This window comes from Bombus affinis, chromosome 1 (genome assembly GCF_024516045.1).
Source record: "Bombus affinis isolate iyBomAffi1 chromosome 1, iyBomAffi1.2, whole genome shotgun sequence".
Lineage (NCBI taxonomy): Eukaryota > Metazoa > Arthropoda > Insecta > Hymenoptera > Apidae > Bombus > Bombus affinis.
In genome coordinates, this window is record NC_066344.1 from 11,511,259 (window position 1) to 11,535,199 (window position 23,941).

At 36.4% G+C, this 23,941-nt stretch overlaps 2 protein-coding genes across 7 annotated transcripts in view; one reads left to right on the forward strand and one right to left on the reverse strand.

The window, feature by feature from the left end:
• LOC126917189 (BTB/POZ domain-containing protein Tiwaz) overlaps window positions 1-13,917 on the forward strand; it is a 42,375-nt gene extending 28,458 nt beyond the window's left edge. For 2 of the 4 annotated variants that reach the window (XM_050723808.1, XM_050723817.1), the window contains exons 4-5: window positions 8,667-8,872; window positions 9,956-13,917. In XM_050723808.1, the coding sequence (XP_050579765.1) occupies window positions 8,667-8,872; window positions 9,956-10,464 (715 nt within the window). In that variant the 3' untranslated portion in view covers window positions 10,465-13,917. The remainder of the gene's footprint in view (window positions 1-8,666; window positions 8,873-9,955) is intronic. The other 2 variants (XM_050723827.1, XM_050723837.1) reach the window with 1 other exon arrangement.
• A 741-nt stretch (window positions 13,918-14,658) lies between these two features.
• On the reverse strand, window positions 14,659-23,837 carry LOC126917033 (transcription initiation factor TFIID subunit 4). Of its 3 annotated transcripts, none has more exons than XM_050723416.1 (10): window positions 22,420-23,837; window positions 21,971-22,249; window positions 20,430-20,546; window positions 19,985-20,317; window positions 18,991-19,137; window positions 18,237-18,496; window positions 17,999-18,165; window positions 17,778-17,908; window positions 17,491-17,673; window positions 14,659-17,414 (listed from the first exon to the last, which is right to left on the reverse strand). In XM_050723416.1, the coding sequence occupies exons 1-10, from the start codon at window positions 23,395-23,397 to the stop codon at window positions 17,136-17,138; spliced, it is 2,874 nt and encodes a 957-aa protein (XP_050579373.1). In that variant the 5' UTR covers window positions 23,398-23,837; the 3' UTR covers window positions 14,659-17,135. The 3 variants fall into 3 exon arrangements, with proteins under 3 accessions (XP_050579373.1, XP_050579362.1, XP_050579382.1); XM_050723405.1 differs by having other exon boundaries at window positions 18,991-19,140; window positions 22,420-23,834; XM_050723425.1 differs by having other exon boundaries at window positions 18,991-19,140; window positions 22,034-22,249; window positions 22,420-23,832.
• Between the last annotated feature and the right edge of the window lie 104 nt (window positions 23,838-23,941).

A 23,941-nucleotide genomic window follows, 5' to 3' on the forward strand; every position in this document is an offset into this window, starting at 1 on the left:
CTTGCATCGGTATTTTGTAAATACTTTTACCACTTTATACGAGCAGAATTTGCTCGACTCAATTTGTCTGCAAGGAATGTATCAGCCTAATTATGGAAATTATTGCATGAAGCAATTATTTACTGTTCAGTTTTGAGAGGAAGAGAAGAAATATACGAGAGAACTGATAATATTCTCGTTTAACAGTCCCCTATTTTCTTACGTGTTGTTTCATATGTGTTAAATTTGTATTATAGTTCGGAAGATTATAAAACATAATTGGACACGGCTACACATAGCTGAATATGGTTTCTTTTTGTTTATTTGCAATGATCGTGATTATAGCAGTTTCTAATTAAGAAACGATCTGGTTAATAGAAAATACGATATTGAGGAAAGCGATTAGCGAATTATTAATTATATTTAACGAATACAGTAGATCGCCGTGTATTGGAAGGAAATTTTAGTTGGAGATCGATTAGCTGAACTCATGCTAGAGCAATTCGTTTGTTTAAACGTGGGAGGAAAATCAGTGAACCTCTATTATATGAATTATTTATCCTTCGTCGAGTTCAGATAAATTAAATGAATAATGAATATATCTGTGAATGAATTTTATTCATAGCGGATAAAAATTCAAAATATGTACCTACCTAGTAAAATACAAAGGTTATTTGATTGAAATAAAATTAATGAGAAGGAAATGAAAGCATCATTCTCCTTTCTTTAGTCTTGCAGATATAAGTTATTCACTTCCTGGTGTAGCCATCGTATGCATTTTACATACGCTCGAAGCAAAAAAGAAGAACACAACAGCGAAAGGCAGTAAAAGTCGCGATCGTTCCAATGCATAGTGCATTGTATGATAAGTAAGTTACACCTTTCACCCATTAAACGCAGGGCAAATCGCGCTTAAAACATCTAACTCGATTTAATTCAACGCTGCAACGCGAGTCGCTTGAAACATTTTAATGAGCGACTGCTATGTCGACATTAACTTGCAAGAAAAATACATAGTTAAAGATCATACGAACCAAACTATTACAAAATTTTTGTACAAAATTGACAAAAGCTACAAACTTGTAAATTAACATCGTATACACTTAAATTAAAAAATTTGTTCTGTACGTTTCTTCCGAGAAATTTCCCTCGTAGAAGAAAGTTCAAAGAATATTACTTTCGAAGATAAATATCTCCTTTTGAAAAATAAAAATTTTCTATTTGATTGGAAGAAAAGATATCTAACGATAATAATCTTGCAGAAGTGATATTGAAACGGTGAAAAATAATCCGGTACCCCTGTGTTACTCGCAAAATTGATTTACGCCAGGTAAATTATCGTCGACACATAACGGAATCGCTGGAGATCGCATCGAAGATAGTCGTTTCCCAACCTGAGACACCTACAAGGATTTATACGCCACTCTTCGAGAAATGAACGACAATGGACAGCAACCATAATGATTGCGATGATGGATAGATAAGATTACGACCATGAGCAAGTTACGGGATAACCATTCGCAAACCCTCGCCTCGTTGAATATGGTTCCTAAATCAAGTTTTACTGAAACAGGCGGAAAAAATGATTATATGTACACACAATTCCATATTATAGTCGGATATTGCAACAGAAAGTTACTCCTCTTGATGGCATCATAAATATCAAATGAAGCTTTATATTAATCATAATACGATGTTTAATGTCTACGGAAACAATTTAGGAATTCTTGAGTGTACGATAATACCTTCAGAAATTTATAATGAATTGCATTGAGTTATTAGAGACTAAATCTGTGGAATTGCTCTTATCTTTTATCGACTCTTTATTTATGAAGCGTTTAATTGAAAATGCAAAATCTCATATTTCCATAAAAGATTTCAGATAAATTTCTAGTATGGAGAATATTCGGAATCGAGATAGAAATCAATTGATGGAAATGATACGAAGACGCTGTGACGCCTGTTGGGTTCTAGAGATCCTTAGGATCCTCCACTAGTGATCTCTACGATTCAGGATTTTTGAAGTCACATGATTTTCTGAATCTTCAGAGTCCGTAGAAGTGTCAAGGTCCACGGAGGATTTAGAATTTCTAGAATTCCTACAATCTTCCAGGTATTCAGAACCTTTCGTGACTATGGAACCTCCCAAATCTATTATAGGTCATTGGTCTCTCATTCTCAATTGGTTGATCGTTCCAGTTATTTCTAGAGTCTCAGAAATCTTCAGACTCTAGCATTTTTCGCGTCTTTAGGATCTTCAGAGTTTGCGGAGTCGTTGAGGTCCTCTGGATACATGTATTTTCAACTGTTCATTAAAATTAAAAAATGTATCTGTCAAAATACATTTGAATAGTCGTTTGATCGATTTATAAATTCAATGAATTATTCTGCAGAATTAAGCATTCTCTCCGTCGAATACAACAAGTTCGCAACCAAAAAACTACTTATATATCCGTCTTCTATTTTATCATATTCATTTTTTTTACGCTGTTCTTATAAAAGCGATCCAGTCACGTAAGTATAGGAAGCCTTGTAAACTTGGAAATTTTATTTATTTTTCAACGATGAAACATCAATTGCAGCATAAAGTCAAAGGATTTATCCACTCTGAACAAAACTCAACGACGTCATCGTATTACCACGTATTCAAGTCGTTCTATTCTAAAACTAATCCAAGGGGCCAGCATGATTTTCCGTCAGATATTTTCAGAAATTACGTAACCGCCGATCATTAGTTTGCGCTTCCGGTATCACGTAATCCCTAAAACATCGTCCATCATCCTGCCGGGCCGGAGAGTCCTGTTGAAGACTTAGCAAGGCCCTGGGGCTATCCCATAGAGATCCAGCTAGTCCTCGTTTCCTCGCCCTTCAGTCCAGCACGTGCAATTTGCCCAACTCTGACAAAGCGATCCTGTATTGGTCGAGACGTTTCGTTCATGCACACATACACACATATGTGAACTCTTGAGTCCATTGTCGTTCGCATGCACCGAACGACGGCATATATTTTATGCACCTCTCGTACCAGCTTGTAACCGTGTAGTATTACCAAGCTCGAGTGACTCTTATTGTTAACTTTCCACGCTGGAACAAAGAATGTAAAACAAGTTTATAAGCCATTGATTGTAACAAAAGAAAAGTGAATTCTCGTTCGTGGAGCGGATACAAAAAAAAAACAAATATATTTACGAAAGAGAGGAATGAGAAACGATTGTCGACAAAAGCAGAGTTTGCGAATCGCGTGCTAGTATTACAAAGAACGTTTATGGATGGCACAGAAAAAGAATTAAAAAAGAGAGGTATGTAGAAGGCTTTAGACTTTGATTAGATGAAGAAAGTTATGATAAAAAGATTGTAGAATCTTCAGATCGTTGGTTCGCTTGAAATTTTGGACACTAATAGATTTTGTCATTTTATTTACAAATATTTTACACTCCAAACTCGTTATAAAGTCAGATACTTAATATTTGTTGTAAAAAAGATTTGAGGGTTAGAGTATTCATTGAGAGCAATGAAAAATACTCAATCATACATAGTAGTAGTAATAGTAATAGTAGTAGTAGTAGTAGTACTACTCACTTATGGAGATAGATTTTACATCGAATGAATTGTTTTTGCGATTTACGTTGATTAAATATCCTTTAAATATCTGTCGTTTTAGCTAACAACTACAAACCCCTAAAATTAGATTCCTTTTTCCTTCGCAATTTTCCATAAAATATCAAACGAACGCCAAAAGCGGTAGCTCCAGCTATCCAAACATTCACGCAGACACAAGCAGAGTATCACAGCGAAAGTAATCAAGAAAAGGTAGATCAAGACAGCTTCAGGGGCCACGATTTGAGCAGCGTATTCACGCATCTACATAATCACGCTGGTATAAAGTCAGTCACGGTTGTTCACGTCGCACACACGCACATAAGAAGGTTATAGTTGTGTGTGTATACCAAAAGCAGAGCAGGAATCTGAGTGATGTGAGCCGATCGTTTAGCGTTTTCCCATAGCGAGCGGATCTGACCCGGGATCGGACCTCGGCCGGTCGGTGGGCCCAAGAAATCGCCCCAGGTAATCACGGCGCTCGTCCTCCGCCCCTGGTACCGTTTCCTCCCCCGCACACCCACCCTTTCCAAGCCAGGATCCCCACGAACAACGCGCTCTTGGCCTTCTGGCACATACATCCTGCCCTTCTTTCCCCTTTTGTTCCTCGTCCGTACTTTCTCACTTTTTTCACCTCTCAACACCAACCTCGCCTCTCCTATCCACCACCATCAGCTTCACCTTCGTTTCTTCTTCTCTTCTTCGTCATCTTGTTCATCTTCCAGCCTGGCCTCCTTTTCGCTACGTCAGCATCGTCCATTGTACGTTTTAATAAGGAAACGTAGTGGTCGTCTATGAAACGATCGTATGTTTTATATCATACGATGCACAGAAGAATCTTTGTTTTCCATCAAATCGAAATTTAGTAGAAATTTCAATCATAATTGGAGTTTACCTTGGATCGTGATAACGACAGACGCTGCTGTCTCTTGTGACCCCGATAGAGTACTGATTTTGATCACTACGTATATCGTAAAACTTCATCGAAAATAAAAAGGTCCTTTAACTTTGTCGACCATCCGAAGCTTACATGTCCTTAAATGGAATACTCGAAAATATTTCAATAAACTTTTACAGAGTTTGTTATATATTCAAAATATATGGAAATCGCGCCAAACTCAAAAGATCTAAGTGTGACACCTTACAGTTTCTAAAGAAATAATCTGAAAGCAACAATTCTGCCATAGCAGAATTTCTAGTACATACCCTCCCTTACGTTACAACCTGATTACGACCAGCAGTCGGAACTCAAAGAAACGCTGCATTCGGTTTTACCTCTTTGACGAACGATAGACGTTCGCTATAAAACTCATAGCGCGGCAACGAGCAACTAATATTCGATAATGTTTTTCTTTTTGAAACGGAGAATTTCCGACCCAGGATTCACAGAATTTTCATTTTCTCGGGCGAGCAACCTTCTCATCCTTCGGTCTCGACTTTCGCGGTGCCGTCGAAAAGAACGAGACAGAGCGAGGCAGAGTAAAAGAGACGGAGGATCGTCTCTCGGCCCGTATACACGTCTATACGACGCTATCGTCGTACCTACCCCGCGGTATTTTCTCTTTCTCTCTTCCCCGCTGAAGTCAGATCGCCCACGGGCCTCCACCAGGCCGTCGTTATTATATGTTATCGCCGTGGAAGGTATGGGAACCGGCCTGAGGGGGCACCGGATACCTACGTCGGTATTTCCCCTCGTTGTGCCATAACGCACCATCGAGGTACACGAAGAACCGAGCTCTCCAGCTCTTGTTCCCTTTCTATCTCTATCTCTCTCTCTCTTTCCACCTTTCTCCTCTCTTTCTTTCATCTCGTTCAACGTGCTCGTTCTCCCGGCGGCCTTCGTCTTTAGCGCGCTCTTCTTCCTCCTGTGTCCCTCTCTCGTCCTTTTTCCAGGGCACTCGTCTATTATATGCTAAATTACGACGACCTTCGGCCGCGCACGCAGAATGTACCGCCTCTGCTATTGAAAAGCGCATCGATGCCTCTCTCGATACCGGATGACACGATCACGCGTGGGGGTTGAAACAAATTCGAAAGTTGAGAAAGCTGGGGATCACAGGGTTATCTAAAATTGACCGGCTTCTTCGTAATGCATGGGTGAAGGTTTGTTGTCTTTGATTAATTAGCGCGAATTGTCTTCGATTAATTTGATTGACTTTCACGAGAAACTGTGAAATTAATTATTAGATATATTTGAAGAGCACGCGAGAGGAACACGACAAGTCTATTCCAATGGTAATTTCTCGATCTCGAACAAGTCGTCTGGTTCACAAATGTAAGTTTTCTGAAAGTAGGTAATAAATTTACAAAGTTTCGTAAACGGTCAAGTCATCTCTTCGAATGAGTTTCTTCAATAAATGAATAAGTCCACGATCAATCTGTTTCGAATGAGAGAACTTACGATGAACAGCAGTTTCTTCTAGGTGGATGTATCTTTCAACTTTCAAGATGACTTTTATTTTTTCAAATCAAACAGTAGCTGCCACTTTATAGTTAGCCGCGTTTTTTATATACTTACGTACTATTGTACTGTTATATATATGAATTAACTGTACTTCAAATTTCCTCACATAAGAATTATCGTTCATTTCACGAACAAATTCAATCGAGGTACTAAGAAAATAAAGTGTTACCATGTCAATTAACACGAGTAATCTAACGACAAACTTTCTCAGGAACGATACATCGCAGCTGTAAAATATACGAGTTGACTATTATATCATTTGACTGAGATAAAATACGATGCAACGCGTTGGAAAATGTCACCAGGCACTTTCTAAATCTGAGTCGCAAAAGGTGGCACTGTCAGACCGCAGCTATCGCATCCGCATCCGCATCCGTATGCCTCTTCGATATACATACATTGGCGTGTTCCTGTTATCGTCACGCCTCTAGATCACCAGAACTCATTTCCTTAATCTCTCTTCCTTGTTCGTGTTTTATTTTCTTTTAGCGAACCGTTCGTACCCAGCCACGTTATCCCGTTATCCCGATTCATCCCGCGTCCGACCTTTCTCCATCCTGGCCGATCCAGAAGGCATTCGTTCCAGCAGCTTTCACGAAAATGATAGCGGTTGTACGTCTGTTCACCTCCGGCATAGTAGCCGCAATAAAGAGATGAAACTCGAAGCCGAGCGATGCTGATAATCGATCCGGTTGCCACGGGATTAAGCGATCGAAATCGCGCGCGTAATAAGCAACCCCCCGAAAAATATTTTAATAGTCGCGCCAATTTCGATCGTATCTCCGCTTTATTTTGTGACTTCATTGCGTCGATCGGATGATTCGAGTAAATTTTATCGATTCTCGTCGATATTGGACTTTCTTTTAACAATCGAACAAATTTTCGTAGTACTCGTAACATGCAAATTTTGACAAAATGTTGCAGCTGTTGGCCGTTTTATCGGTATACAGATATTCGGGTCAAAGCTTGTGGTAAATGTTATGGCGGAAGATGTACCCAGAATCGTGTTTCAGGGTTAAAGAGACGCCTCGCTGTTGCATCTGAGTTTACGACCGACTCGACAATGACAATTTCGACGTAGTTTTTTTACTGAAACCACCGCTTTTCATTCACATGACCGACGAGCCGTTTCTTTCAAAAATTTCCATTAGGTTTTCATTAATCCAATAAAATAATAACCGAACGCGCCGATACCCTTTAGTTAGCGGCACATTCGAGCCGCATAAATGACAAAATGTGCATTTACGAGGTGACGTTAATCGATCCGGCTGCGTCAGTGATCGTCAATTAAAGCGAACCAAGGGAGGTGACTCGGTTAAAAAAATTGTTAGCCCGGAACAGCTGCGGCTCTCTTGGTCGCAACGCTACCGACATAACTCGGAGCGATTTTGGCAGGTGACCGGAATATCGGCACCTGCCTCGCCTCGACGAGACCTCTTCAATGCGAAAGTATAATTTATATGTCGCCGAGTACGAACGGCAGCGTACCCCCTTCGGTAAAATTGCTCGAGGATTTATCGAGTCAGTCGATCAGCGAGATTTAAAAACGAACAAAACAAAATACCGTAAGCGTGTAACAAGCTTACAAACGACATCGTTTTATTCGAGAAATTAAGGAACATGGCAACTTAGCAAACAGATTTTCGAATCCAGATCACTCACGTGGGTGTCGAACGAATTTATATCTTTACATTTAGCTTTTAATTCTTTGGACCATAGGATAAAAAGTAGCCTATATTTTTCCAGTACTTATGACAGTGACACGCACAGTGGGATGTTTTTCATCCCACTTTGAAATATTAAGATAATTCAAAGCACAGCGGTTTACAGCGGTTAACCGATTTCGTTTTGTCACAGATATGAATAACAGTCGTTTAATAGGTGCACAGGAAAGAACATATATTAATTCAGCCGGTACGTGTTCATAACTCATCCAGAGTGGTCGTAATTTTAAATAACATGTCTGTGCAATTAGAGACTTTTTTTGTATTAAAATTCTGTACCCCAAAGAGTCAAGTTACAGGATGGAATAAAATATCGAATGTGCAAACTTTTTAATGAAGTATCATTAGATTAATAAATTATGGACGGATACATATAATGGTTAAAGGCGTCGATGTATCCCGTGCTCTGTAGAATCCAAGAGCTTTTAGAATAATGTCAATTGCGAATTTTCTTCCTTTAAAAAATTCTTTAGTGAAAAATCTATTGAAGTAAAGGAAAGTAATATTACTGATGTTCATGGTATTAATTCTAGCGTGTGGTTCGGTACGCCTAGATACCTAGATACCTAGATACAGTAAATTTTTTATCGGTAATGTATGTATTCGGCAAAATCTCACTTTTATAGACCATTGATATGCTTGAAATAAAAAAGATAGATTCCATCTGTTTCACACTCTTTTACATAAATAACAAAGTATTTGTGAAACGTTCGTGCAGCAATGGTCATTAATTATGACACATAATACATCATATGTCATCTGTAGAAGACATTCATACCCAGAATATTCATCGCTTAAAGAATTAATATAAGGAAAAGTTATCTTAAGCACCTTAACCGTAGATTATCAAGGAAAGATACTTTAAAAGCAGAATAAATATTCTTCTAACGTGTATCTTTCAGGTATCCCGAGTCAAGACTAGCAAAATTATTCAACGGCAGCATCCCCATCGTACTGGACTCCCTGAAGCAACATTACTTCATCGACAGGGATGGCGGCATGTTCAGACATATCCTAAATTTCATGAGAAACTCCCGTCTACTAATACCAGACAATTTCGCCGATCTGGATCTGCTTTTAGAAGAAGCACGATACTTCGATATTGCGCGTAAGAGAAACTCTCTCGTCTTATCTTTGATCGTCGTAGTCCTCTGATACGTAGTCCTTTAATTTCCATGCGATTAATTCTTTTCAAACGGTCCTTTCAACGGTCAATTACTCAACGGAAAGGCGTACCGTTAAATACGAACAAGAAGAAAGTATTCAAATTGACGAGAGAGCCGGTATTACTTAATCTCGTATAAAAATCTTTGCGGTTTGGACGGACAATTTCCTTTGGCTTCTGTAAGAAGGAGAAAAGGGGAACGAGAGATCATGGTTCACCAACGATAAATCATGTTATCTGCATGACAAAATCTCTTCTCAGATCATTTTTCCTGCCATTAACCGCTAATACCAGCAGTGTTAAAAGATCGCATTATAATGCATTAAAACGGGTAATATCTTGATGAACGAGAGCCACAGCGAAAGCACACGGGACTCGTGAAATCCCAACGGCTCACGGTATCGTTCGATCACGATCACGTCTCCTTGTCTCCAGTGTGTGCGATCGAGAAAAAGGTAAACAGAAGCGCAGTAATATATTAATCAATATTCGAGAATTCGGTACCGAGGTAAAGAGAAAGGAGACAATATCTTTTCCGAAGATTCTTGCCCAACCCTACCACATTCCACATTGTACTTTAACGTATTATCAAGTAGTTAAACAACGAGTATGTTTGTTTCCGGTAAAACTGGTCTTGATCTCTATTACATTATTTCCTCTTCGAAGATCAGATGAAACGTGTTTCTATTATTGATAGACTGGGGATTTTTTATGTATTTATGGGAAATTTGAAAATGCAATACGCAAAAATATATAACATATTACCTATTATTACATCTAGTAGATGAAAAAGATTCTTTGTCTGTATCCCATTTTTCAATTATATTCGTAAAAATCTGAATTCGCATAAATATCTACAGTCTGACTAGCAATAATTGATAAAAGAAGAAATTGTCTATAGCTGAAGAAAGGAGTTAAAAGACAATCTGCCATAATAATAAATCGTATTCACGACACGTCACTTTAAATATCTATCCACTCATCTTCCAAATTCCGAATGAACTCATCTCTACATTGTTTTTCCAGCTATGTGCAGGCAGCTGGAGCAAATGAAAAAGGAGCGTATCAAAAACGGTTCCACGACGACCACCACGATGTCTTCTTCGTCCCCGAGTCCACCGCCAACCAATCAACTAGGCAACCGTGGCACAGGATGCACAACGCTACCGTGTAACCGAGACTCTGACAAAATCCGCGCCAATGAAGGGAATTGTAACTTCGAGTGCGTCGCCCTTCACGTCAGCCCAGATCTGGGGGAACGAGTTATGCTGTCTGGCGGTCGCGCGTTGCTGGACGAGGTGTTTCCGGAAACGACCCAGGCGGTAATCGACGCTCGATCTGGCGTTGCTTGGCACCAACAGGACGCTCGTCACGTTATCAGGTTCCCATTGAATGGTTACTGCAAACTGAACTCCGTACAGGCCATCACCAGGCTTTTGAACGCGGGATTCCGCGTGGTAGCCAGCAATGGTGGCGGCGTGGAAGGACAACAATTCTCGGAGTACCTATTCGTTCGACAGGCTATCAACACTTGACGGAACACCGCTCATCAGCGGAAGACTAGCTCGAGGACGGTTCGTTGCCTTCAACGCGACCATGATCCCGAGTGAAACTGTCCAGGAGAACTCTTCAAGACTGCGTCACGAACGATGATGATCCGATTGTTCTGGCGGACGGAGCACCTTCGTGTCCGAGCTGTTGCGCGAAGATAAGATATCGTAACTGTACGTTGATTCTTCGTTCGAGAGAATACGATGACCGTCGGTGATGAAACAGTTTGTACTTTCTTGTAATATAGCGGTTCCCCATGTTCTTTGGATCGACGAATTTTAATTCATTATTTTATCCTTATTAAGGACCAACGTTGAGTTAACGCAACATTTATCGAATTCGTTTAGTATGTTACTTTTTTCGCCACCAGATTTTGCATTTAGATTCTACGATTTTATAAAATTTAAAGAAATGTAAGTATTTATGATGATAAACTATCATTGCTTGGTCCTTAATGAGTTAAATCGACCGATCTTGACTCTGACAATTAGATAGGCAGCCATGTAATCGTAAATTTCATTTCCTTTTGCGATTCTTGTATTCTGTGATATATATCGAGTTTCGGGGATTCCTTTCGTTGATAGGTGTTTAATTATACGAACCACTGCTGTGGTTCTAATCATAGCGTTGAAAAATCTATTACCTGGGTAGAAAGAGACAATTATATATGTATAATTAGGTTTTGCAGGGTATGTATATTCTTGATAGAAGGTTTCGATTTTTGTCCAGATTTCCAACTACAGTTACGATAATGAATAACAAATATAACGAGTATTTACACTTTTGTATCGAATTGGTGAAATCGATGTTTAAATTTAATTTAATTACATGAGGGAGGTCAAAGAAGAACAGTCGTTGTATTCTTGGAAATCATTTGGAATAAAATCGAAGTTCATTTACGCTGAATTTTATTCGATAATTCCGAACGTTTAATGAATCGAGTGCCTTGAGTTACTACGCGTCTTTACGTTACAGATGTTCGACTCTGCATAACGTTAATGAAATTACGACTGGTGCGGCGTGTAATTTATAATTATAAAAATTACCGTTAAAATCGTTTCAATTCTTTAGGAAAATCGGGCTAAGAAATATAATCTTCGCGGTTATGTATCGTCGAACGGCATCATCACGCACGCTCGTGACCCACTTATGCATATAAGTACGTCGGGTGTGCCGCTTCTTATTTTGCTCTTATTTAATAAGGTGTACCTATATGTATTTAAATGCCATATTAATTAATGTAAATACCGCGAATAAACGTGTATCTATATCGATATATAAATATATATATAAAAACTGCCGACATCTAGATGCGGAACATTCGACAACGAAATAATTCGCGTTGATCTCATCGACTCAAACTGTGTTTCTAATTAAATAAATCAGACAGAAGCGACCTTCTACCACGAGAGAAACGAACGAATAAAATTAACAAAAGGGAAAAAGAAAAGAAAGAAAGTTGTTCGTATCGTTTCTTTTAATTCGAAGCTTCGCTAAAGTCTCACGAGTTCTGATCCGCTTCACCGACAGTCCCGGTTATTAACGCGTTGAAAGAAGGAGAATAGTTTCTAATCTTCGATAAGACACTTGCTACGATAACTATCGTTTCGATTGATTTAATAAAATGTTTATTACTTGAAACCGTGGAAACGATGGTGGTTTATTTCGTGCGAGTCGCGAATAACTCGTCACCCGAGTCACCGTTCCTTTCACCAATCGATGCATTAAATTTTAAAATTCACTAACGAAACGATTACGAGCGAAACTGGATGTTATTTAAATGTCTGCTTGTTTGAGAGATATATCGATCTATCCTCGCGATACGAGAGAGAAAAATCGTAACAGCAGCGAGGAGGACCGCTGGGTTCGGTCAGTTCTCGAGAGGAAAAATAAAATCTGACGGAGCAACCAGGCGGAATAAAATCATTAGTCGGACAATTCAGTTTTCGTAACGCTCCAGTATAAAAATTCGATAGGCTCTAAACTGGTTACGCGATATCTGCTTTCGACTTTTCCACCTGATTGTGAGCAACTCGAGCGTCCCACGCGCTGACCTTTCGCTCTGATGATTTTCAATCGATGCGATGACTTTTGAACGCCGCAGACAATAAAAAACAAAAAAAAGAAGATAGCAGTAAAAAATTATTGCATCGCCGGTTCGCGTTATTATTCGTTTTAGACACGGCGATTGACCATATCATTTTGCGAACCATCCAGCTTCCCAACGATCTAAGAGAGAACCTTCCCTGATAACTAGCGAAGAACAGAGACAATGGTAATAACCAGATTTATAAATCCACCTAACAATAGATCTCTCGTAGCGCTATACAAAGAGAAAAAGGGGGCAGCACATGGAGAAAGAACAAGAGGAAGAAGAAACGGAGGCGGAGAAGAAGGAGAGAGCAAAAGAGCTCGGAACAGCGTTGATCACGTAACCGCGGGAATAAGGGATAAAGCGTACAAACGTCATTGCCTCAGGCCCCGTTTCCATGGTTACCGTGAACTCAATATCCGCGATGCCTGGGGGTAGTATAGGCCGCGGGCTGTCATCCCTCGAACCTGCCGAGTAGAGAGCCCAACGCTCTGCTTCGACCCTCTCACCCAACTGTCTCTCATCCTATCTCTTTCTGTTCGCAGTTCTGTTTTCCTTCTTCCTTTATCTTTTCATCTATCCTACCTTATTGTTTCCGTCATTTTCTTTACAATCCCCTCTTTTTCTACAACTCCTCCCCTTTTCTCTGCTCTGTATTTTCCCCTTCATTTTTCTACGTTCCTCTTTTGTCCTTTCTATAATCCTGTTCCTCTTTTTCCCCAAAACTCCACTTTTTTTCGTCCCTTTCCTCAGTTTCTTCTATATCTTTGTAACCACCACTCCTTTTTCTGTCCCTCGATTGTCCACCTTTCTTCCGTTCTTCTTCCTTTCTCTTTCTCTCTCTCTCTCTCTCACCTCTCCTCTTCATGCTACCTATTGCACATTTTACCACCCACCCCAACGTTCTCCGTCTCTGTCGAGCAACGGCTTGATTATATTCCATTTCTGGATCGCCTCGGGGCCGCCTCAGTCCCAGGTCCTTCAATACACGACACGAGGCAAAGTAGCCTTTGGCGTCAACATGGAAGACGGGCTTGAAATTCGAGAATACGCCGGGACGCAACGCTACCCATTGTCTGCATGAAGGCTGAACGAGCGATATTTTTCACGATATCAATCCTCCGCTAACCACGATAACCGCAATTCCATGAAATCGTGATATGTTTTTAATTTGTCATCCCAAGCTACTTCGGTATATTTCCTTCTGTTTTTTTACATTTTACTCATTTACTTCCTGTAAGGGTATTCTTTTACTTTTTAATATCTTGTTGTATGATTAGTGCAAATTTTATGTGCTTAAATAACGACGATAATTAAAGTACATATATATATATATATATATATATATATAGTCATAAAGAAGAAATTATGATCGCGACAACATCAAAGACACGAAGCAAATGTGCAAATGGTCGACCATTTGGCAGTTTCTTTAAATGGAATCTTGTACCGAACATTACCTGAGATAATAGCCCAGACGATACATAATCACAATCTGATAACTTTTAACGCGCTTATATTACATAATTGACTTTCTGCCACATATGTTTTATTTCACGAACAAAAATAAAAATCTTATATAAGTCATTAAATGGTTACTGAAATTTTGCTGATGGAATGTTTAATTAAACTTAAAAAAAAAAACATTATTTACTACATAAATATATCCATCGAAAAAATAATCATAACCATCATAAATACAAACGAATATATTAAGACAAAATTGGTACAATAAAAATGATATTTACTCGATTATACTTCCAGTATCTTAATCGTTTAATGTTTTAAATACATTAACAGCCCGAAACTTTATGAACTTTATAATTTCACGGAAGCTATACTTACAAGCCGAATTATAACAAGGAAGAACAGAATTTTATTCCTCTTTGAAGAAACTCAACATATCCCGCATAAAGATCATTTTCCTTTTTTACATGACAAAAAAAAAAACAATTAGAAGCCTAAGAATAAAAAATTCGGGCTATTCTTTGGTGAAACTTATTCTTGTGTTTTATTATCTCTCGGTTACGATTTATCCAATTACAATTTGTAAAAATATCATACTGTACCAAAACTGCTATGTACCTTTAGTTTTTTTTTTTTTTTTTTTTTGTTTCTTTACATTCCTCTATTTATATATTTATATTAATAATTCCACCTAGTGGCAGTTAGGAGAACGTTATAATATAACTAACTTCGGAAATTTGCGTTTTTTTTTTTTTATCGAGCTCGTAAAAAATGATGCAATCATTCTAAAGAGGAACACGCAGCTAAGTAAAAATTTCTTACACTGTGAAGTGCGCGGCAAAAAGTATGGTACAAGTAATTGTATGTGCGCCTTTTCCAATAAAAGTATATAGCTACTAAAAAACGAATTATTTACATGTTATTACTCGAATAATGTTGCTTCAACGATCTGCTTTGCTTTTTTTTCTTTTTTTTAATTATAAGCTCTCTCTCTCACGCTCGCTCGCTCGCTCTCGCAATGAAAAACTTATATCAATTGCTATTATATATATTTATATATAAAAAGGCAATCATTTCTTGGTGCACGCAATAACAAATAGAATTATGTAGCTGAGATCAATATTGCAATCATATATCCTTGCACCCATTACACTTTAAATAATTTCTTCCTCTTTTCTTTTTCTTTCCTCTTTTGTACTGATCCACATCATAATTAATCAGCGCTATGGATAGTCAAAGTTAATAGTTCAGTTTAACTTAACATTTTTTACGCAATTCATCAGTCTTGTGCGCGTATTATATTTTAAATCGATATTGAACCGTTGAAGCATAACGTTTCACGTAATTGTAACTGAAATGTTACGTTAGACTCGCTTTTATTCTCCCGTTATTTACACTAGAAGACTCACAGGTGTACGTGCCTTTGCAATATATTTTACTTTTCTTTCTTTTCGAATGCCTATCAGGAAGTGTTATCGTGCATTCCAAAAAATGTGGAAGCACGAAAATCATCGAGCAATTACAGTTAATCCAGATTATCAGGATACTTTAAACTTCTTTTTATTATAATTCCTGTCTGTACTCGGATAATCTGAAATAACCATCTCACGCGATTTGCTAAAAAAAATAAATAGTATACCTCGTATTGTATCATTCTGTAACTCCAAACTACAGCAATACAATAGAAAAACTTCTATTATTGCCTCAACAAACTTATATCAAATTTATATTACAGCTTATAAAAATCGATGATTTCTGGTATCGGCGCCAGTGTATAGTATTTATGTTTATATTTAAGACAAGAATTCAATCTCTATGTTCCGTACGTAAATCTGCAAAAATAAACATGAATCATTCAAGATTAAAAACCTTTTTACAACGAAGGTTACCATGGAAAATCTAAACTGATATTATACTAAAAATCAAATCTGTACGTAATAAATGATACATGCATATATGCATACATATATGTATCGATGGTTCTGCATATGAGACATATATAATGATTTCCTTTTTTTATCTTTTTTTAATGTTGCACAAGAATCTATTTCGGGCACGTGTAGTGTAAGATGCTCATGTGATGAGCAAGTTAGGAAAGATTGATATCTTTCTAAATATTCTGTTCGATAATAGGCACACGTACATCTGCAGCAAATTCTTTTACATTATAAATCAGGTACACGCTTTTTTTTCAATCGATTATATAAAGCATATTTTTCTCTGAAGATTAGCAAAAACTGTACTAATTCCGAAGAGGAAATATAAATGATTAAATTAACATCAATCGAAGAAATATCCGTAATTCTTACTTTTGTAAATATTTCTTTAATAAAAAACGTAACAGCTAATTCTTTTATAAACACTGAAAATGTAGATTACAACATAATATACTGATAACAATTCCATCTTATTGTGGAGAGTAGCTATATTCTGTTGTACCAACATTGAAATTATCACTATTTAGTATTTTATATGTAAGGTATTGTACAAATTATTCCATACTTTTTGGACAGTGTGCTCACAGTATATTATTACATTACAGATTGCAAAAATACGATTTATTATGTTAACAAAACACGCACTCTTCATACTGTCGCTACAGTGTCCAAAAGTATAGGTCAAGTGTTACAATATAGTAGGCATATACATAAATGACAATATACACACATTCATTCGGCATACATTCACCATATAACAACACTTATATATGGCCACACAACATCCTTTCTTTCATAAAGAGACTATCCAAGACTGATCATCAGGCATGTGCTCATACACATTGCTCTTTCCAATGATGCAATTTTGTGTTGAAAAATAAAGAACAATCTATTATATTACATTTAAAAAATCTTCAGTCATTTACAAATAGGGAAGCCTATCGACACGGTAGAAATAATCTTATCTTGGATGTATATGGAATCCTGACGTGATTCGTAATGAATTTCATTGTATGTAACTTATGAAACACTGTACAATGCAACGCACACTAACGTCACATGATTCGTCAAGGTCCATTGAGGCCAGCTCACACAAGACCATGTAGATAGAGCGCCAGATATCGGGCGGGTCACTTAAGTTCCTGCCCTTTATAGAACATCACTTCAAGTATGATTTATATAGCATTGTGCTCCTACACGTTTCTTTTTCTTGTTCAAGAAGGAACAATAAGTCTCTGAAATTCACTTTCTTTAAACGTGGTTTCATTGGCATTTGTCTGTTAATCCCAGTCGCTGAAGCGTTCAAACCAGAATTACTGCCAGGACTATTGACAGACACTCCTATGTCAAGTCTAGGCTTTTTACGTGGACCAATTGCTCTCAAAGCTGTCAAGTTTGCTTCCCTTTGTCTTAATTCCTCCATTTCCGCACGTTGCATCTATATGAAATTTCAGATGCTAATTACTTCTTCTTACGCTATATTTTTTTCTAAATTTATATATTTGTGAAAGTACCTCTTTAGCTTTTGCTTTTAATTTGGCTTGTTCTGGATCTTCAGTTTTTGCGCGACTTTTTGCCGCACGTAAAAGTATTTCTCTTTCTTGTTCTTCGTGTCTTCTACGTTCCACTTTATCCAAATCTTCTAAAAATTTTAATTGTGCCCTAACATCCTGTGTTACTTCATAACGTGGGTCCACCTGTAACCATTATACATTATTTATGCTAGAAATACTCGATTTGATTAACAATTATGATATAAAATTGAATCCTCATTCAATTTATTATAATCTGTGAACTTCACCTTTATCAAATCGGCTCTATGTTCTGCTATCACTGCTAATTTTTCTACTAAATTTTTTAACCTTTCTTGTGCAGCATGAGATATTAATGCCGCAACTTCTTGATTAGGTTCTTCTAATCCATAATTGGAAACTAAAAAATAAGTTTATATCATATCTATGTCACATATATTATATATACTATGTCACGTATTCACATCAAACAATTGACAGAGGTAACTACCGATTTGTTTTATTCTTTGCTGTAATGGTGTCATATGTAAGAATACTTCATCTTTACAGGATCTGATTTGTGTTCCAACAAATTCTGTAGAACCAAGAATCCTTTGCGATTCTTCGGCGAGATTAACACCACCCATAGCTGCGACATCATTGATATCGTCATCTCCCCTATTTAAGTAAAATAAGCGTACATATGTATTATGAAACAATATGACAAACAATGAAAAATCGTTGCTTACGTGTATCCTGCAGACGAAAATGTCTTTTTTTCTTTCTCTTTAGTAACTGGCTTTGGAACAAAAGAAGGCACTATGGCTTTATTAACAGTAGTGGCTGTGTTGACTGTTTTGCCTTGCGTTATGGTTGGAACTGTTTTAACAACAGTTGTAATTGGTGGTTTTTGAACTGTAGGCACAGTAGGTCGAATCCCAGTTATCGCCGCCGTTGATTTCACAGTATATGGTGCAGGACTACGAACTGCTGTTGTAACAGGTCGTATCTAAAACAATAAGTATTTTATAATTTACTTCAGTTTAATATTGAGGAATCTAATCTAATTTTAACATATAAATGGCCAGTTAAATTTTTCGGATCGTATCTACACAGACAGCGGACGACATTTGGATACAAATACATGAAAATATAATTTGTATATATTGTTTGCTTTGAATATATATATATGGTTTATATTTATATAATATAGTTTTAAATATATATTTATTTTAGAATTTATTTTTTCGTCATCCTCTAAATGTGTAATGATATCCAATCGGTCATTTACATAAGTCAAAAAAGAAAACAAATAAAAAGATATTTTATAAAAATGGATAATCGTAAGCAAGTAGTACACCAATCATTAACAACCAAGGATCAGAGCATTAATTTGTTTCTATTATGGAAATTAAATTACATAGCTTATATATACAGCAATATATTTACAATTCAAATAATATATTCTAATGTTACAAAATTAAACCTCTTCTTATATCTTACCAGCCTTTGTTGAACTGGCTGCGCAGGTCGTGGAACTGTAGTTGTAGCTGCAGGTAGTGGAGTCATTACTCTTACTTGTGTAGTTGGAGTAACTGCAGTTACAGGAATTGTTGCAGCTGTCACAGCAACAGTTGGTCTAAGCTGATTCTGCTACATTATATTATAAAATACATTAATATTAAGCAAATAGTATAACCAAATTGAGAATTACTATCAATTACTTTCAATTACACATTCATCAATACACTGTACATAATAATACACTAATCTATTGATAGATACATCAGAAAATTATTTTTGAGATTATATTAATTATACTGATTTATACATTTAGTTCATAGATCTAAATTTATTATATATTTCATATAAATTAAATTTCAACTGAGATGAGAAGAAATTACAGACTTTTATTCTCTTTGGTTTCGTCTACTTTTCAGTTCAACTTTGTCTGATAAAATTTTAATATCTCTTTTTTACATTTGGACAAAATTTTTAAACATAAAACTACTTTCCAAGTTAAACTTATAAATAACCTGCCATAAAAAGACTTTAGATGTTAAAGATCATCTTTTATTGCCTTTTTTTCCAGAAACTGCAAAATACATGTCTTGTACAAATCTCAACAACAATCTCTCTCAGTGATACAACTTGAAACTCTGAAATATCAACATAGATCAGTGCTGTCCATAAAGGAATCTTACGCGATTTTATTCATCTTCACGCGTTATCGCTATAAAAGGAAGAAAGTTTAGAAAGATATCAACAAGTCTGACATATGATTTTCTTCTTTTCTTATTTGAGTCTAAAAGCAGAAGGCAATATACGAGAATGGGAAGAATCCACTTTATTCGCAAGTAGTACTTATACAGCACTGATATACACATATAAATGTAGACACACGATAACATTATATGTAGACTATGTGTTTATAATCTGTACGCATTATTCATGAACAATTTCTACGAACTGTTTGTAAATTTATATAAGATCTTACCTGTGTTACTACAGAAGTAGTAGATGTTACGGGAAAAACAACATTGGCTGGAGGAGGTTTTATTCCCTCTATGACCAATTCCTTTGTAACGAGAGATTGACGTAAAAGTGGCAAACTTTTCTTGAGAAATCCAATCAGACATGGTTGTGGTGATGCATTTAATAATCGCTCAAGCCTATCACAGAACTCTTCAGGTTCAACTTTAACATCAATTAACTCTTGTATTAAAGTCCGAACATTCCGCTCCACAGCTTTAGGTTCTCGACTAGACAACTCTAACAAGTTTGCTAAAAATTTACGGCACTTTTCTTTGGTATTATCTGTAGTTGGACGCTACAATTAAAAAAAGACACTGTAACCAACTTAATACACTATAAGCAAAATTATTGTTGCACTTAACAACTAATATTTTCATTTCTTTTTAGTAATTGTGCGTAATACATACTGGTGTAGATGTCTGAACTGTTTGAACAGTAGTAACAGGTGGAGTAGGAGTACTTGAAGCAGCAGCAGTTACTGTTGATGGAGTTGTAGTTGCTGTTGTAATAGTTGCAGCCACAGTCTGTACAAATAAACAGATACTATAAAATTTTCTATATTTAAAACTAAACAAAGAAAATAAACTTTTATTTGATAATTCTACGTTTAAAGAATTAATAAATATGTACATTTTTCTTTAAATATTTATGAATTTGTAACTTCTGTAAAATTCTATATGAATTACAAAACTGCAATGTCATTCAAAAGTATTTAGAAGCATTTCGCAGCATTGCTAAAAATAAAATATAAACAGCAAATTTATGATATGAATAATAATTTTATATATAGAACATGCTTTTATTTTTAATTTTATAAAAATATTTGTAGCATCACATTTTCCTTTTTCTATTTCTACTATTATAATCTACATATGTCCTTTATATGCATGCTGAACTTCTGATTCTTCAAACACAAAATCTACATTTTTATGATTTTTTCCATTATTTTTATTATTTCAAAAAATCAGATGTCAATAGATACATATATTGTGATTTGATACAATAAGTTTAATGGTATTATGTATTAAAGACGCACTTGTACCTTGTACAGACTCGTAATTTCTTTTATTATATTATTCTATAATTGCTTTTTATTAAGCTGTACATAATATACTTGATTTTATTTTACATACATAAGTACTGTACATGTTTGTAAAAGAAATATTTTATAAGGAACTAATACTTTATGCATCAACTTAATAAAATATAATTTTTTGTATATGAAATTCTACCAGAAAATTAATACATGAAGAATCAAGAATGTTAACTTCATATTTATCTTTTTCAACTAATAATGTTTAAATTACCTTGAATATAAATTACTATAATTTGGAAATAATTTCTAAAGTTGTGTAAATATGAATTTCATTTCAATGAAAATAAAAAATTTATATAAATATGAAGAAAGTGTCATTGTTCTATTATAAATAATTTCAATAAATATATAAATTTCTTTACTTTCCAAAATTTCAAAAATGAATTACTCTATGATACCCTTAACCAATATAACATGCAATATCTATACGCATGATAACAGCATTGAATTTAATAAAATAATTACATATTTAAAAAATGTAGAAAGTCTACAATAAAGAGGCATCCCAACAAATAAGCCAATACGAAAATAACTGTATACTACATAAAACTTCTGTTTTATGACAATTGGATATTTTTATAAATCCTAAATAATATAATATGTAATAATAATATAATAATATAATATAATATGTAGATATAAATTCTTTTTTTGCATATATCAGAGTGATATCTGTACACCTAATTATATTTTAAAGAAAATTTCATATGATCGAAATAACACAAAGATAGAATGAAAGAATATAAACATAATACACAGCCTTACCAATAACACCATTCCAACTAATGGCACAAACTAAAAATCTACTACTGCACTACATCGAGTCTTGTAAGAGGTATAAGAATGCGTCACCTGAATAGATTTTCTTAACGTGGCGAGTGGTGGGCCAGTGAACTGTGTGTTCAGCCTACTTACAGCCGGCACTGAGGCTAAGCGATAGGTAGTGCCTGGAGATGGTGCAGCAACCACTGCATTTCCTGCTATACTATTTGGTGTAACTGCAGTACCACCAGGTGTACCTGCTGTTGGAGCTGGCCCTACCCTTAGTAATTGAAACTGTCCAGTTTCTGTTTTTAATAGTATATGACCCTGAGTTCCAGGTTGCAGACCATGTAATGTTTGCAATGTTATCTAAAAAAAATTTTTTTTAATTTTAAAACAATTAAAACAATAAGGACATTAACGTACACATAATAGAAGCCAAAATTTATAAAAGAATATTTTTCAATACAATATCACACATTATTCTTGATAATAAAATAATAAAATCAAAATTGGTTTATAAACTACAAATATCTTACCCCTGGACCTCCAGGTCTTGTTCCAAGCATGTGTTGACCAATCACTACTCTAGGTGCAACTTGCTTGCCTGCTTGTTGTCCTGTCACCGGTGTACCAGGACGCATTGCATTAACATTAAGAATTTGCACATTGCTGGGTACTATCGTAGATGTAACTCCAGCTTTACCCTGTAGTGCTGTGCTGACTGCATTGCCAGCCACAGAAACAGGAACAGACATTGGAACAGAAACCATGCCACTTGGTGCTACACTAGTCTTTATCACCAAAGCTGTACCTGTCGGCTTATTTACACTAGCAACTGTTTGACTGCCTGTTTCACTGACGGAACCAACATTAGAAACATTTGATGCTGTCTGTAACACTGCCGGTGAAGTTATTCCCAAAGTACCATTGGCCAATTGTCCAACAGTTTGTGCAGGAAAAGAAAGTTTATTATTTGCATTAGCCACCCCTGTGGTTGCTATTACTTGACCAACAGTAGGATAAATTATTTTGACAGGTTCATGTGTTTTGGTAAGGCTTGGTATATTTGTTGTTTGATTGCTGGTCACCTGGTTTGTAGTAGCTTGATTGATATAAGCAGCAGGGGGGACTGCTGACTGTGTATGCTGTTGCTGCTGTTGTGTAGTAACCTGTGGCGCCACTGTGTTTGAGGTAACCACGTTTACAGGGAGAAGAGTACTCGTGGTAATAGGCTTCGTAACTTCTTGATTCATCAGACTATTTACTGTAGTAGCACCACCGCCGTTTGAAACCCCATGTTTCTGTGGTTGTACCGCGGTGATGGTGCCCCCGTTGGAAATACCACTGTTCACCTGATGATTCTGCTGGCTGACTGATGCAGAACTTACTTGATGACCAGATACAGCTGGCGTAGATGTTACTAGTTGTGTTTCAAGGGAGCCCACTATCGCGTTCACTGCAGATTCATCGACGTCCGTGCTCAGAGCTTCCTCCAGAAACTTAGCTGACGCCATTTTCTTCCAAGCTCCAACTGTAAACTGATCTACGCATGCGCCTGTCGCAAATTGTTCCCATGGTGCATTGCCCCCCCCACCATGGCTGAAAATTATACGCGGCCTTTCTTCTGTTTACTTTCCACCAATCTCAAATTCATCGTTGTTTCTCACCATTGTGAAAAAATCTACCAATCCTTTCTTAACTCAGCCACGAATTACCATGTTCTTTATTTCTTCTACATCGGAAAAGCAATTATCGCCATATTACATGCAACGTCGATCATTTATGTTATGGCTGTCAATACTCGGCATGCAAACACGTCACCCGCCAAAATGGCTATCTTCGAAACTATAAAATCGTACACGGTTCGCATTTTTAACAACATTATATTGATATATAAATGGAAAAATTATAAACATGTATAAAAATGTTCAATCCCTGAGAGCTCTGTACATTTACTTCCTTTAAGGATGCTGTTACTGTTAGTAACAGTTGCCTTAAATAATATGCGTTCCATAATCAATCATTTCATAAGCATCTGTATCCTTTTCGCGTTCCGCA

What these genes read in the sequence shown, in the direction of transcription:
- LOC126917033 (XM_050723405.1), bottom strand. Translation starts at nt 23,397, where the DNA reads ATGGCGTCAGCTAAGTTTCTGGAGGAAGCTCTGAGCACGGACGTCGAT. An exon ending in CAAGACCTGGAGGTCCAGGG is followed by an intron (nt 22,250 to 22,419) that starts GTAAGATATTTG and finishes AATTTTTTTTAG; the next exon opens with ATAACATTGCAAACATTACA. An exon ending in GCAAAGAATAAAACAAATCG is followed by an intron (nt 17,909 to 17,998) that starts GTAGTTACCTCT and finishes CTTATTTTTTAG; the next exon opens with TTTCCAATTATGGATTAGAA.